At 37.0% G+C, this 17,017-nt stretch overlaps 1 protein-coding gene across 2 annotated transcripts in view; it reads left to right on the top strand.

Moving 5' to 3' along the window:
- Positions 1–17,017, top strand: part of LOC113481298 (pinopsin-like) — a 95,356-nt gene that overhangs the window by 23,892 nt on the left and 54,447 nt on the right. For both annotated transcript variants that reach the window (XM_026850834.1, XM_026850827.1), the window contains exon 2: positions 1,798–2,123. In XM_026850834.1, the coding sequence (XP_026706635.1) occupies positions 1,798–2,123 (326 nt within the window). The remainder of the gene's footprint in view (positions 1–1,797; positions 2,124–17,017) is intronic.

The raw sequence follows: 17,017 nt of genomic DNA, 5'->3' as shown, positions 1-17,017 counted from the left end.
TTTTTTTCTGTATTGAGATATGTGTTTAATGCAGGAATTATGGCCAAGGGCTTTCAAGAGCTGTGTTACACAGAAAATCAAGATGGATGAGGGATGATCAGAAAGTCTCCACTGCCTCTAAAACAGTCTAGCCTTAAAATAGGTTTAAAGTTAAACTCTTAAAACTGTATAATTTGGTTTAATTTAGTGGAGCTGTGTCATTTTACAGCTGTAAGTGTATCTACTTTTTTAGGCCTGACTTCCCAGTAATATACAAGAAATAATTTATTAGGCTCTTGTAGCAAAAAAGATGGTTCCTTCATCAAAAATTGTCTTCTCACAGCCTTTTGCCTTCTCTTCCCCTGAGAAATAAGGCATCTGATTGCAACAACCAGTGCTTGCTTTCCCTCTGGGTTCTTTGCCAAACCCAGCTCTGCACAAAGTAAATACAAATTGTTGTCAGGGTGGCAGGGATAGCTTTGCCCACATCCAGCTAACTAGGAAACAAGTGGCTGAATTGTGGGGGAAAGAGAAGCAAAATGCTGTGCCTGGGGAGGGTATCCTGCTGTGCCCTGTGTCGGTACGTGTAGGGGTTTTGCCCTGGTATGGGATAGACTAGTGCTATCCCCAGGGGAGTCTTCTGACTTACCTCGATCCCACACCTGTGAAGGAGCACTAGGAGAAACTGATAGTTAAATGGAGGGAAAAAAAGGATTACAGCTGTGGATTCCCCTGAAGATCATCTTTTTTGTTATCAGATTTGCTGGAAGTAGGTGCCACTCAAATCCAGAGAATTTTGGCAGACTTGTTCTCAATGCTTCTGTGTAGTTGGCTGTTACTACTGGCAAGGATCAAGAAAAAATATCCTGGAAAGAGCTGGACTGACATAGATCTATTCAGGTTTTTCATCTTACAGTACTAAAAGGAGGCCTGTAAGCCATGCGAAAAGATGGAAATTTCTTCCAAGAGGTTCCTTCGGTCATAAGTCTTGGGAAGTGGTATCCAGTGTTGTGTCACCAAGAACTGTAAAGGAAGTTGCAAGAACAAAACCATAGGAAATAGCTAAAACCCCCACTGAGTCATGACTAAGAACTTGCCATGCAAATCCACAAAGATATGTGGGGGGTGTCAGGACCCTGAACCTTGAAAGAGAGAGTAGAAATGTCCTACAAGCCAGATTTTTTAAAATCTCTTACTGGAGGATATAACTGGTCTCTGACACCTAGATCTTAGTATTAACCTAAATCACGTTTTGACTGATTATCTGATGTATACGTAAATAAAGATAAGACCTGCCACATCACACTCATGCCAAGGCTTGTCTGGTGTTCCCATATACAAGTTGTCAGAACTGAAGCTATATCTAGCTGATGGGGCAGAAGTACAAAAGGTTCTGTCATTTTTGGGCTCCCAATCTTGAATATTAAGCCTTCTGCAATGTATAAAAGTCAGTGCAATATTTGAAAATGTTCATGGATGTTAAAAGTTGAATCCTTCAACATTTTTAGTTCTTGTAGAAAATGGATTTCCCCTGGGTAATACTAAAACAGCTAAATCTGAAAACCTGCCTAGAAGAGGAATAGCTCTCAAGTATGAAAAATCTTCCATTATAAGATAAATACAAGTTAAACAAAATCTGACATGATGGACAGAGCAGCTAGGTCCAGTGGGGTTTTAAGCATAGAGAATAAAGGAAATAGTTTTCACTGTTGCTTCAAACATGTAATAGTGAGAAAAAGCATCTTATTTCTTTGAGTTTAAAATGGATGCTGCACAAAATAATGAAAGTAAACATTTTAATGGTTTGGTTCATTGCAGGCATTGTGTCCCTGATCTCCCTGGCAGTCCTGTCCTATGAACGCTACAGCACTCTCACCCTGTGCAACAAGCGCAGCGCTGACTACCGGAAGGCACTGCTGGCCGTTGGTGGTTCATGGATTTATTCCCTGGTCTGGACTGTGCCACCTCTGATCGGTTGGAGCAGTTACGGGATAGAAGGTGCGGGTACGAGCTGTTCAGTACGCTGGTCCTCGGAGTCAGCTGAGTCCACATCCTATATCATCTGTCTCTTCATATTCTGCTTGGTCATCCCTGTGATGGTCATGATGTACTGCTACGGCCGCCTCCTTTACGCTGTTAAACAGGTAAGTTACTGTATGCTATTGAGAGTGCAAACTGCTCTGAGACATATGCTGAATTTCTTTTCTATCGAGTTTGGAAGCACTGATGTTAAGGAGCAAAACAACAAAGCAGAACCAAGTGGAAAAGACCACAGAAAGCCTAGAGGAAGGGACAGGAGGTCTTCAGTAAGCTTTTTCATACTCCAGAGCTCCAAGCAGTTAGAACATAACATCCATATAGATATTGACTTTATGGTTTGTAAATATATATACTAGGAAAACCAGCATATCTGGATGAAAGTTGCATTTGTAATGAAGCCAACACACATGATTACCTGTCTATAAATAAGACATCTGTGCAAAGATTTTTTCCTCATTTTTGATCATGATATTTTAATAATTTCTGCTTCTTAATCTGTGGAGACCTAACTCTACAGTAATGCAGTTCTACTGCAATTTGCAGAGTTATTGCAGGGATCAGTTTCTCTTTGTAATTCTAGGCCACATTTAAAAGTTTCCTTAAGTAGTACTACAAACACTACTACTATGACTGCTACTATGCCAGCACTCCTCTGACTGGTTTAAGGGGTACTGCAGATATTACATAATGAATGTTTCAAAAGACTCTGCCAGAGGGTGTGATATTTTGAAGTTTGAATACTCTTGGGACAGTAACAAAATAGTTTAGCAATGAATAATGAGAAAAGAATGAGTGTATATGTGTTCTCTAAAATGTTTGCATGAATTAACTAAACTTGTTAATTGGGGATAAAAAAAGCACTAAATCCCTGAATAGGGGCTCTCATACAGAATTCAAGTGGCTATAGTTTACTTTTCATTAGTCATAAGGAATTAAAGTCCTGCCTTTTACATGATTTGTCAAGAATTTCAGAATACTTGAAGGCCAAACTGGAAATATTTTCTTGCTTGAGTGCCGCGTGGGCCAGTAAAATCCCTTTGATTAATCACACATTAGTATTCCTCTTAATGCTGCAAGAGTAATATGGAAAAAAATTCTCTTGATTATAAACCATTACAGTGAAGTTGCAGATCATAACTGATCCCTGGGCAGCAGTATACTTTACCATAACCTTAAAGAAAGGAGCAGGGTCTTGGAACATGTGTTACTACAGATTTTTAAAAGATACAACTTTCTTAAGCTTTTGTCTCTTCTTTCCCTCAGCCCTTACTGTCATTCCTGACCACAGACATCACCCACAGCGTACAAATACTTGTATGGATGAAGCTTCTGCAGCATGTGCTTTAGCTTCTAGTTCTAAATGTAGCCTTGTGTTATTATAGTCACCTTTTTAAAATTCAGCTATATTAAAAATAGTAGTAGACCTGGGTCTTAAGAATTTGTGGCAAACATGCTGAGGGAACAAAGTACCATAGCAAAGGTATGTGCAGTCTATAACCATTTTGTGTTTAGTCATGAAGACTGAGTAGACTGGGTGGAAGACTAGGTTGATTGAAAAAATAGGAGAAGGAATAGCATTTTCCACAATCCTCTCTTCTCTGTCCTCCATGTGCTTTCAAGAGTGGTCAGGAAGCCTCTGGGATGCTGAGGTTAGAGAGCCCTGAGAAATTTTTTAAGTAGTGGAAGTGAAACAGAATTGAAGCAGATCTTACATAACCTGTTGGAGGGCAGGTGTTAGGGAACTAATGACTGTGAAATCCAATGAGTATTAGATTGTTTCTCCTCTCTAAAGTTGTTATGACTCAGGGTCATAACAGCTGCTGAGCATTTGCGAAGTCTTGACTAGCTAAACCCTAAATTTTTACACAGAACATCTAATGCTTTCCTGGCATTTGTGAAAGATTTCCTTTATAAGTTATATTTCAGCAAAAATAATGTCAATCAAAAAACTCATCAGTCCTCTTCTTTCTCTGATGTATACTTCCAGTACCATAATCCTGAAATTTTACATTTTATAAATTTCCTGTGACGTATATATAAATTTCCAATGACCGTGTCGTGACACAGTCACTGAAATACACATTTTTTTTCCTTTGGTTTGAGGTCCTCTAATTATTCTGTAATAAACGGGGTAGATTATGAAATGCTAAAGCATGCCATGTTTCAAACTGGAGGAAGAGATGAGCGATATGCAAATAAAAGTATAGTAGTTCTTACAAAAGTATAGTAGTTCTTAGCTAAAACTACAAAGAGTAGATATGGTAATACAAAAAAAAAAAAAAAGTTAAGAGGTTACTACATCAATTGTAACGCTTTTACTTTCTGGTGTGGGCAAAAAATTAATTATCTTGAAATATTCTGGCCTCATAGATTAAAGTCCTTCTATGACCCTCTCTGTAATATATTAGAAGAAATGTGGGAGTATTGCAGACATAATAAGTGCATTATCTCAGCTTCAGCTGCTTGGTAAAATTTCTAAAATATGCATTTCATATTTTTGTAAGATACATAGAAGATTTTATGTTAGAGCATTGTAGCATTAATGATATTGCATCCTGAGACAAAGAGTGTGGAAGTTATGCCGTTATTAATACTGAAATGTAAATGAATTGAGGTGGGAGAAATATTTTAATAGATTTGGGACAGTTAATGCAAGAATTGGCGCAGTGCCTGCATTTTCTCTTTGCAGGGACAATAATTATGCTTTTCTCTTTTTTTTCCCCTAAATTTAGTCAGGTGCTGTACCCTTCTTTTGTTTGAGGCATTAATAGATCCTATGAATTCATTTGCAATCTCTGTAATGGTAAAAGGCACAAGGATTTCAGTAATACAGGTTTTATGAAAAATCATCTTTTCAAGGAATTACAAGTCAATAGCATTCCTGTATGAATAATGTTACCTCTAGATGCCATTAAACAACATTGCAGTGTGACTGTACTGTTATCTGAGAGCTTTTGCCATTTATCAAGTGTGAAGAGACTTAGGAAGGGAATTGTTTGTGATTTTCTTTAAAGGTATGGGTTTTTTTTCCAGAATGGCTTTATCTGGACAGTTGAGTTTGGTTCTGTGGATCGTATTTGTTGTCATCCTTGTGCGACTTGCTTGGAGGAGGAAATACTAGCTCTGAATAGTGAGAGCACTTCAGAGATGCTGGACAAAATAACGCTCAAAATGAAGAGCTGCTAAAAAAAAAACCTGTGGCTTCAGAAGCTGTTAAGGAACTTGGCAGTGCATCAGATTTTAAGGCATAGAGAAACACAGATATTTTATTAGGCTTTTCTTCCCTCTGAGTCCGCATTTTCACTCATGCTGATCTTGTTTCCTGTTTTTTTTTGAAACCTGTTTTTCTGTTCCTGCAGACACAGAAATTCAGTTTCTTCCTTAAGTTTTCCTTTAGAGAGGATGTGTCTGGTACCTGTAAGTAGAAAGGGGCAAAGGTTTCTCCCTCACAAAGATTATCTACGTGTATTTTATTCATGCTCATTATACAGAACAAGGGAAGGAAACTGAGAATGGTTTACTTCTTCTAGTGTAATTAGATTTTTTTTCCCAGTTTTTGGCTTATGATGCTTCCCTGTGACTCTACCATTGCATTCCCTCTGGAAAAATGTTCTTTATAAAGTCAGTGTCAGTTGTTTACACTGAAAAGCAGGCTCCCAAATGTGGAATTACAGAGATTAGCATCGTGATCACTTTAGCACAGAAGGCAAAATATGATTAAAATCCTCCACTGAGGGACCCAGAGAACTCGTATGAACCAGCCTAATGCAAATCAGTAAAACTTTTAAAAAAGATCTCTTCAGTCTACATTATCTCCCACTTGCACACAGAAATCCTGTTCAAGGACAAGAAGAATCCCAGAACATTATTTCAAGAAAAGTTTTCAGATGGATTTTGTGGAGACTCTTGCCTTGGCTCATTTCATTGCCAATCTTCTTTCTTTGAAAGCTGTGCCTGAACAAAGCTCAGCAGCTCTTTATGGAATGTAGCTAGGACACAGAAAACAATAAAAAGGGTTGTAAGCAGAGCATGAAGACTTAAACACATAGTGTAATACTGACCATGTAATTCTTCCGCAGTGCCACAGACTGTGAGAAAGTGGGCAAAGGGCCAGTGGTCACAGTGACTCATGGGGTTCTGGAGCAGATGGATTTATGACCTGACCTGATAGTACTACTGTGTTGGTTTTTAATGTTTTACTTGAGAACAACCAGGAAAAAGTTGAGATGGAAAACATTCATTATATTCTTTCACATTATTACCTCAGTTCTACTTTGACTTTTTTTTGACCAAAAAAAAAAAATAAAAAAAAAAAAAAATCAATTAATATTTTAAGATTAGCCCATATGAGATAGAAGCCAGCCTTACCAGTATGCCTTGTTCTCCACCCTGTAGTGTACCTGCTAATGCTTAATTCCTCATAAACTACAGTTTAACTAGTGCCTAAAATGTGGGTTCAGGTAGTGGAATTACCTGACTGTTTCCCTTTACAGCAACTTTTGTTACTTATTTTGAAAAGTGTGACAAAATTTCTGACTTCCATGTGTCATAGGAGAATCAGATCAGTCTTTTTTATCCCATCCCTTGAGTCTTGTCACCTTGTAGGGAAATGGGGACAGTCAGGGCTATGCTGCAGAGAGCTGACTGATCCTCTCTTTTACTCCTCTTCCAGACTTCAAATTACCAAATTTAGTGGAGAAAACGTGCTTCAGTCTCTTTTTAAGAAGTAATGCCCCAGAGTGAAATTGTGACTCGATTATAAACCTGAAGAAACTACTTTTGAATTCTGTGTGGTGAGATTTCAGTTCCAGCGTATTTTTTTAAACATTGCAAGTAGTGGTTTTGAAATCTCCTGTGACCACAAAGAAACTCTGAGATGCAAATTTTTATGACTTCTGATTCCTTTATCCTGCTTTATGTCTGTACTCTTTGAAACAGTTAAAAATATCTGTAAAAGCAATTATTACATCATTGTTCATTAAAGTAGTCAGGAAAGGATTATAAAGCAGAAGGATGACTCCTGTGACTGTTTCCAGTTCTCCAGCTCATTTAGAAATGATTGTTTGTAGGAACACAACACATTAGGGCAGAATGCTCCATAATTTAAACTGAGAAGAAATTATCTTCACATAAAACAATGAGTAGAATGGAAAAGTAATAATTGTTTCATCATTCCTTCATATGCTTCATAAGTCTATTTACAGAGAAACTTAATTTTCTGAAAATTTAATCTTTGATGACACTGAAGTTATGTTTTATGTTGAGAAAACTGATAACGCAATTATTACCATTAACTATCTTATAAAATCCCTAAATAAAATCAGATTTATAGCCATAGGCTTTTTTTTTTTTTTTTTTTTTTTTTTTTTTTAAAATATTTCTGAATATTTAATGAAACAAAGAAGTCCTAAGAAATGTAATTCAGGTGAAGATGAGTAGACACCTTTTGGTTCCTGTATCTCATCTCTTTCAAATGTGACTAAGTACATTTGGGATTTGACTTAATTTCACATATGTTTGACCCTAATGGCATCTATGCTCACACGGTCATCCATACTCATTGGACCACCATACCATTTTTTTATTCATAAAATTTTATTTCTTTTTCATAAATTTTATTTCTTCCCATTGGGTTTTCACATATACTTTCTCTCCTAGCTTCTGGTGGTATAGAGGAAGAATGATAAATAACTCTGCCTTTTCTTTTTTAAACCTTGCTGTAAAGATACAATAATTACATATAACTCACGAGCAAAAAGAGATTCAATTTGCATATGAATATATAGATGTTTTCTGTCACATCATCATGAGGATATGGGAACTTAATTGAAATATGTCAGGCTGAGAACTGGAATAAATTTTAGCAAACTGATGAAGGGGATCTGCTGGATTATCAGCTGTTACAAAGTAACATGACCATAATGCTTATAACCAGCGTTGTCAAAAAAAAACATCAAAATCAGTATTTCCAAGTTTTCTGTACAGCCTTCAACTGGCACACAGCAGTCAATATTCAACATTTCTTCACGGGAGAGTTGTTTTGACCTTTTCCAAATTCTGCATGTGCAAGCCACTGCACAGCTAAAACACAAAGCTTGTAACAGGACATTTTTTTTGATTCTGTGATAACAACGCTCAGGACATGTGGTTTTACTGTTTGATTTGGGATTTTTGGTAGAAGAATGGGGTTTAAATAATGAGAGCAATTGGCATTTCTATATGTTTTCGAATTTCTAGATTGTTTCTCAAGCAGAAAAGCAAAGCAGCTGGCATTTTTTTTTGTTTCAAAGAAGAACACTAATCCATTGAGCTGCATATAGTATGTATCAGTGATCAGTTATTTGAAGATCTGATTATTGTCAAGTCTTCTTTAAGGCTTCTGTCATGATGAAATTTCTCAGATTCCTGTAGGTGAGGTGATGTCTGGGACAGCTATTTTGAGAATTGTTAATAAAAAGTAATGGAATCCTTAAAAAAAAAAAAAAAAAAAAAAAAAAAAAAAAAAAAAAAAAAAAAATCATTCTGTTGAATATATAATTTGTTTAAAATCAGGTCACAATCTGTAAATGGTTTTACATAAGTATAAACAGGTCACAATCTGTAAATGGTTTTACAAAAGTATAAACTTAGCATATCAACTCTTTTTCTGTTTAATATTTTTCTGATCTTTTCTGTAACCACTCTTGTCTTTCACAGACCATGAGTCCCATTGCTTCCTTTTCTCCTTTACCGTGATGCTGGCTTTTGTATACATAGATCTCCTTTCTTTTTTCAGTGAAAAGGTTTCCTTTTTTTTTATTTTTTTATTTTTTCCTTTGACAGTTTGAAAATGCTGTGAATGTACAGAGGTTTTCCAGTGCATTGTAAAGATGCTGCTGCTATTCCTACTCTACAGGAAGAAAGCATGTAGTATTGAAATCTGTGAGAATTTAAAACATTTGCAGCAATTGTGTAGTCTATTTTTTTTGTCTACATTCTCGATGTAGTGAATAGAGAAAGAAAGTCACATCCGTGGAGATTTTTCCCGAAGTAGACAACTTTTGTCAGCTGCAGACATGTGAGTCCCACTAAAAGAAGTAAATTGTTGTATTACATCAAAACAAGGAAACACTTTCATCTTGAGAAGAGGATGCAGTGTACCCATCATTTCTTCTTTTTTTTTTTTTTTTTTTTTTTTCAATTATTTTCAGAAAAATGATAGTTAAATGATTATGCCACTATGTCATTGATATTTAATGCCAGTTCATAATATAAAATACAAGCATAACATCTGTAGCATTTTCACACTGATTTTTGGCATTCATTTAATGAAGACTTTAAAAATACTTGTTTTCACTTTCATCAGCAATTCTTGGATGTCAGCATTCCACATTTCAGACAGTTCTATTGTTACATTTCTGTTCAAGAATGTTACAATGAAGCAAGCACTGATTATTCCTGTTAGCTGATTGGTTTGGGGATGGTTTTTTTTTGAATGGGAAACCTGTTGGAATAAAATGTTGCTTTGGTTAGCTCAGAGGAAGATTTATGAGCATGCTTAATTTTTAAAGAGCTAAATTATTGTTGTACTCTTTCATAACTATTAGGGTTTGCCCAGGAGGTGAAAAGATTGCTATGTAGCTATCATAAAGACAGTATAAATATAGCATTGATTTTTGGGGTTCACTGCTATCAACTGTAGAAAGATTTCAGTTTTGTGCACTACATTAATACCAGTTTTTATTGAAGGAGTCTGTCCCAAGGGCACTAAATCCAATGTTTTCTGTGAAAGTAGAGAAAAATGTGAAACCCTGAGAAACGAAGGAGATAATAGCTAACATTTTTTCTTTGTGTATAGCTGCAAGGCTACATTTCAGCATCTCAGCTTTTAGTATAGTAAATGTATGGTGAGTCAATCCAATGTAAAATACATTTCAAAGTGTTTAGAGACTTCAGCTGTTGTCAGGTCTTGCACAGACCCATGTCTAGCTTATGGGTGATGTGTATGTTCATTCAGGGTTGTTCTCTGTATTTCTAATTAAAAAGTGTTGACCAACTGCTGAAACACATACAACCAGATTAGTCTTCATTTTTTTAAGGTCTAAGCATACTGGAAGGGAAACAGGCATGAGAAAATATTATGATCTTCTTTCCCCTGTGCTTGCATAAGCATAAGTCATTAGTTAATTGTTTGCATTTTGCAGAGAAGCAGTAATACAACGTTGGCATAAATCAGGCACTGTACAAATTCGTTGTAAATCAAGTTAATGGCTGGACAGAAAATAAGATTTCATTGGGTATGCCATTTTTCATTCTTTAGATAAACTAGGGAGGAAATAAGGCTGTCACGATCTTTAATAACAAGCTAATAGAAATTTAGGATCTGATACTTTAATCTCTGGATGCATTATGTCTGTAAAGTATAGGCTGTGGCCTCACAAGTCTTCCAGTTTACAGCAAATGGTGTTCATCAATACTGAGTGCTCACGATGGGTGAATTCAGGGGTGGTTATTAGTAAAGAATTTTTCTGATAAGTAAAAGCATAAGATTTTTGTTTGCTCACCAGTTATAATACTGGAAAGGTTAACTATCCAGAAGGGTGTTCTGCAGGTAAAGAATGTGGTTTTGTGTACCTACATTTCAGCACCAAGAGCTGAGCCATGCTTTCTTTCCTGTAGTTTGACTCCACTTAGGTGACCAACTTGTGACCTCAGACAAACTCTCTGGCAGGAAGCTTGGAGCAAAATAAATTGTCCTACACATAGCACTGTGGAATTGTCCCCAGAGAAACACTCTGGTTATCTGCAAAGGGATGCTGCTCTGCAGTAAAAAAAAAAAAAAAAAAAAAAAAAAAAAAAAAAATGTGCAATGCCAAAGGGCTTCTTTCTCTGGTGAACACCACATGCTTGATAATCACATTAACTGTGCCGCTGTGTGAGAGTACTTATGCCAGTCCCTAGCCAGCGCTATCCAGATGGAAAGTCAAAGCAGAGGGCCTTGGTTCACTGATGTAAACCATAATGTAAACAGCAAAGTTTTCAGTTGCAGTCCAAAATATAGTTCTGGTTTTTTCCTGGTGGAGCAGAGGGTTAACAAGGATGTTTGCTTTGGCTCTTTTCCACCTCCACATTAGTCCTGTGTTACTTGCAGCTACAGGATTTGCCCATGGACATTTGTAATAGCTATTACCCTTCATTAGTTCCTTGCTTTAGCACCATTTCCACTGCTGAAAATCCTGAGAGCTCAAGTTATAGTGCCTGAGACAGTATATGCTGACAGTAATAGAGAAAAACTAATTTTACCTGAGAACTTAATCACGTACTGAAGAATGCCAGTATAACATGAGAAATCCACATGCTACAGAGATATGAAATGAATGCAAATGATGATTACCTTCTTACAGAATGAAAATCAAAAACATATAAAAGAAGAAAGGTAAGTACATAAAATCTAGAACATTGATTCAATTTTTCTAATCTGTTGTTTCATTAGTTTCTAATTCTACCGGATAGGTAGGATTTTTTGGGCAGCTCAGTTGAATATCTCTATGAGAACCTCGGCATAAACATGGATTCTCAGACTTCTATTATTAATAGAAGTATATTAAACTATATAAAAGTATGAGATCGATTGTCCTTTCTTTTTTTTAACCACAATTAAAATGAGGTAAAATTTCCCTAACTACTTGGCACTAATGCTCTTTCATCCACAAATAAAAGGTGAGAAAGACCAGTTCATCTTCTTTTTGCATCTCCAATGTTTTCTGATCCTATAGCGACAGCTTAAGCTGACTAAAGCTATGGTGATATAACCTACCTGTAATAGATACTAATTTTGCTCAACTATTATTCATATTCTAAAATTTTTATCACCTACTATATCTTATATTTTTTATGGTGAATATCATACCCAGCTAAGGAGTTAGACTGAAATGTTACACATATACTTCCTCTTTGAAACCTACATTTATATTCAATAGAGGCAAACTCATGTGTAATATGACTAAAACAGATTAAACAAGTGCAACATTTTGGTAGTGATGCGAGGTTATGTTGTCTTCACAGTATATACTTTAATACTTAATATTTATGTTAATTAAGAAGTGGGCAGGTCACTCTTTCAAACTATACACACACTAGAAGCAGAAAGAATTTTTTTTTTTCTGTGCTTGTGTGGACTCTGCACCCAGGAGCATGCATACAGATAACTGCATATTCGATATTAACATGTTTTTACATAATCAGGGACCTTCCTTGGCCTTGAAGCAAAAGGTACATGCTGCCTATGCCCATACTACACAGTGTTTAACTTTGAGCATCCTCTGGATCTTGCCTAGTGTCCCTGTGGACCTCAAACATGGTAGTTCATATTTCCTTTATTTGTCCAAATCAAAGTGTCTGAAACGATGAGGGCTGCCTTCCAATTCTTACTTCCAGTTCTTACAGTATGGAGCTCATAGTTGATTTGCTATGCCCTGATCTATATAGCAGAGGTGTTGGTGAGTGTAGGTTTGTGACGCAAGTCAGAGGACTATGTAGAAAGGAGAGAGTCAAACCTGGTGTAGCCTTGTCTATGCCACCTACTGGGAGTTGTCACTGATGTTTTCTTGCGGGAGAGCTGAGCACGCACATGACAATGTGATCAAGCAATGCCTGTTTATTACAACTAAGAAAACCCTTTTATAATGTTCTCCCGCACACATGAGTAACACGCAGTACAAGTCCTCAAGATTGGACACTTCACTTAGCCCACGCTTTAAACCTCCTTATAACTGGATAAAAAGTGCCACATCAGCCTTGCCAGGCTTCCTGCCTTGTGGAACTTCCTCTTCCGTCCCAACCCCTCCCGGGGGTTGTTTGTCTCATCGAGTTTCTCCCCCCTCATTCAGGGTCACATCCTTATCGCATTCTTGCTCGGCTGAGGCTCTTATCAGTCTTGTTCTCACAAAGGATGTCCATTCTCTCGCAGAAGGCCCTCTAGAATCCCAACATTTTCTGTCTTTCACATAGTGGCTTGAGGGCATCGTCTTAGAGAGTGCTAAAGCAACTCTGTGTTGGGGAGCCAAGATGCCAACAGTTAAGCAGGATGCATGATTGGGGACAAGAGCTTCATCTCACTTTAGTAGTATAGAGATAGCTATTCAGGCTTTTAAAAATATGCACCTATTCCATGTCAGTCTCTTCCATGGAGGTTTAATTTTAATTGTGTTGTTAAGATAACTAGAATTTTCTTCCTTAAAGGCAGCCTGTTGTATAAAAAAACTCATTGTGTGCACACAAATCTAAGTTTCTGGCTTTCTTCATTGACTTCAGGCAATTGTGGGTAGTATTTTAAATAGAGCTGGTTGGGAAATAGACTTTCTGGTCTTTTCCCAGTTTGAGATTTTTGATGGAGAGATTTCTTGTCTTGAATAAGGTGGGGGACACACACAAGTCTTAACCTCACTATTTTTTGCAAATCCGGAAATCTGCAGTATTTCATTTTGACATAATCCTCCACTGGGACACTTAGATGTTAAATATAAAACATTCTCCTCTTGACCCTGAAACCACTCAGGGTGCTGGTGCCCTTGTACAGCAGTTGCTTAGCCAAAACAATATGGAACAAAAGGCCCTGGAAATCCTTGGAGTGATGAGCTAAAACGCCTGTGAGATCCAATGTCCTGAATAAAACAGCTCTGTGAGGTAACTAGGCACTAAAAGCCCAGGCCTTTTAGATCTCTGTCAGACATATTGTCAAGGAACAAGAGAAAAGTCCAGAGAAACTTAAGTACCATCAGAAATGTCCCAAATTTGCATGTTCTCACAGGATGTTTGCATCTTTGTGATTGAATTTGCCCGTGCAAAATTGTCACACCAGGAATAATTGTGACCTTAATTGATCTATAATTTGTGACTTTGCAAATGAAACACTTCTGTCGTTACAATACAGCTGGCTTAAAAAATGCCAAGGTGGTTTCTGTGGTTCTACCTAAACCTTTTACCACCTTCTTCATCTTCACCGCCTTGTTCAGTATGCATGACGTGATGTGGTAATAAATGTGCAGCTCTCACATTCACATAATAGTACATTGCCCTTGGTTTTACAAGAGTAAGTGTGCAAATATTGGTATTCAGCTTACTAAGCCTCTTCAGTATGGCAAGGAAGTGTTGAAAAGTCACACCAGTTTTCATGTTCTACTTATGCATTCTGTCACCTTCATACAGTCAATCCAAATCATTATTATTACAGGGGTTTGGTTTTTTTGGTCTATGCTTGTTTTTTCCTTTGTCATTAAAATAGCCAGCTTATTTTATGGATATTTTCCCTTTTACTAAATTAGTGCAGCTTTGCTCACTACTTGGCTCTGTCTCACAGTGGGTGTGGGAATTATCTTCTGTGTTCTGCAGTGGATTAAAACTGGTGTCATACTGCAATTTACAAGCATCTTCCTATGCAGCTGGCTCTAGTTATTTCAGTGGGCCTGATGGTAAAGTGAGGACCATGATGACAAGTGAAAAATGATGGCAGAAATAGGGCTAATAATATTTTAAACACACATATTTCTATTTCATTTTGCATATTGCATTTTATTAATCTGAGACAATGAAATAGATTGGCAATACTATTGAGTGTCTTTAATTACTAGCCTTAATAGAATATAATCCTTAAGGACTCAATACCTAGTGTAACTCAGATGGATATTAAACCCTGGGGCAATCAGTATTTTTACTGTGCATGCAGGGGGATAAGATGGGAAGGCAAGGCTGGAGTGGGAGGAAGGGAGTGGTGCCTTGACAGCAGCCAAGACTCCGAGCAGCTCGTGTGGGCCAGGCAGCTGTGCCCGGGCAGGCCTGGGGTGAACATGCTGCACTACAACGGAGGGCAGCTTCCAGCAGAGTGAGAACAGTCCTTGTAAAATAGTTAGAGGATTCTGAGGCTTTTTTTAAAAATTAAGTACTAATATATGGCTCTTCAAAACATTTGGTCCTACTGGAAGAAAAGAGATAGCGTTCAGGCAGTTTCCAGTTTGTACCTAACACTTCAGTTTTACAGGGAGCCTCCTTCACTGAAGGAGCGATTGTCTGAACCTTCCCAGCAGAAATGATGCTAATCTATCACACCAGATACAGACTTTTACATCTCTTCTTATCAGGCACATGTTTCATTTGGATTTCTCTTCACTAGTAATGCAGTTGCCAGATGAACTCTTTGGTTGCTTTGTTATAGAGATCTTCAGTGTAAAAATCTCAGGAATCCTCATGCAGTAAATCAATATCTCTCTAGACAAATGAGTGATAGGAAAGAAAAAGGTATGCTCGTAAGTAGCCAGTGTTTCCTTTGGAGAAATATGCATAAAATATATTACTCTATCTCTCAAGTTATTTTTAAGAAGATGTCACTTAATCCATTGTCTGTCCAACTTTTCTATTTCATACAGCTTTAGTTCGGTTATTTCTTTCAATTCAATTCTTTTTCATTCAATTCATTCTTCCTCTGTTATTACAAGATATAAAGGCAAAAAGAATGAACATTCACTCTTCTAAGATTTATGGGTCCAAGGTTTCACCTTCCTGTTTGTTAAGCATCTTTTTTTCCATTGGTTCTTTTAAAACGTCTACACTGTATCCATCTTAAAACTGCGAACAACCATCTCTGGTCTGAGGGAGTCATCTGAGTTTACAATGAATGGGTGATTGTTTGACTTTTAGTACTAGGTCTGTTAAACAGTTAGATTAATCACAGCTAAGTGTGTGCTAGTGCTGCATTTAGGGTATACTGCAGACCTTCAGCTGTACTTAAGAGTTGTAATCTAAATTCAAATGTGAGATCTGTTGACTAAACAGCTTCTCAGATAATAAAAGGTAAGGTGTTTACTAAGGGGATCTCAGTAATACTGGACTGCTTTGTTTCTACTCACTTACAAGGCAGAAGAGGTGTAACACTGCAGTGTTTCAGTTTTATCTGTGATGTAACACTTTGCCTGAAACCGCTCCAAACATGGAAAGAGAAATTTCCATTTAGCTGAGATCTTGCTACTTATATCTGACCTATTAAAGATTAAATATAAACAAAGTTTGAATAAAACAAACCTGTACAGAAGTAGAAAAGAAAAAAAAAATATTCTGAACCTAATTAAAAAAAATAAGTAATTGAGCAAACATTCCTATGATGAATGGAGCTTTCCCTACCCAGCAAATGCTTAAGTATATACATTTTTTAATTCCAATTAGCAATTCCATTGAACACGCTTAAAGGTTGGTTATAAGTCTCTAAAACACTGCATATAACCATTGCCTTGCACAGAAAATAGAACAAGTATTGCCACTAGCTTCTGATGGTAGCTATCCCTATTTAAACACCAGTGGCACTCCCCTCTGATATTTTTGGTAGGAGCTGGGCCTTTAAAACCACCTATCTCTGGGGAAGCACACTCAACTAATTCACCTGGATATTGCTTTATAGTTTCTCTATCGGTGTGGCTTGGAAGCACTCACTAAAAGCCTTTAAAGGCCTTACCTGATACTTTTTTCTCTTGCTTGCTGAGCAAGTTCAGGATATTAATTCAGTCTAAATGTCAAGTTGAAAGAACTGACTTTCACATCATTTCAACTTGGCCTTTCTGCATCAATCTTTAAGCTCTTTATGAAGAAAATTTTTAACTGTGGTTGGCAATCTGGCCTTGGCTTTTTATTAATTACGTGTTACTCCTGGGAGCCTTTTCTTTTTGCATGTTTTCTTTCACTATTCAGTAGTGAAAAAGCTCTTCTGCCCTGCTCATGCTTCCATGCTTCAGGATGGTCAAGGCTTAGTAGGTGCTTAGTTGTGTCAGCCTGGCACATTTTGGATTTTCTCAATATAAAACTAAATGGATTTGCTTTGAGCTCCATTGCTTGCTGAGCAAGTTCAGGATGTTAATTCAGTCTAAATGTCAAGTTAAAAGAAATACGATTTCAGCTTGTTGAATCATCTTGTTAACTCAGTATTCTTTTTACTTTGACCTTTCCTTAGGGAGGTACAGGTATCGCTTGATTAGTT

Source organism: Athene cunicularia (assembly GCF_003259725.1).
Source record: "Athene cunicularia isolate RWA chromosome 1 unlocalized genomic scaffold, athCun1 chr1_part1, whole genome shotgun sequence".
In the NCBI taxonomy this organism is placed as follows: domain Eukaryota; kingdom Metazoa; phylum Chordata; class Aves; order Strigiformes; family Strigidae; genus Athene; species Athene cunicularia.
Note: the sequence above shows the minus strand (reverse complement) of the source record. Positions and strands in the feature narration are given on the sequence as shown.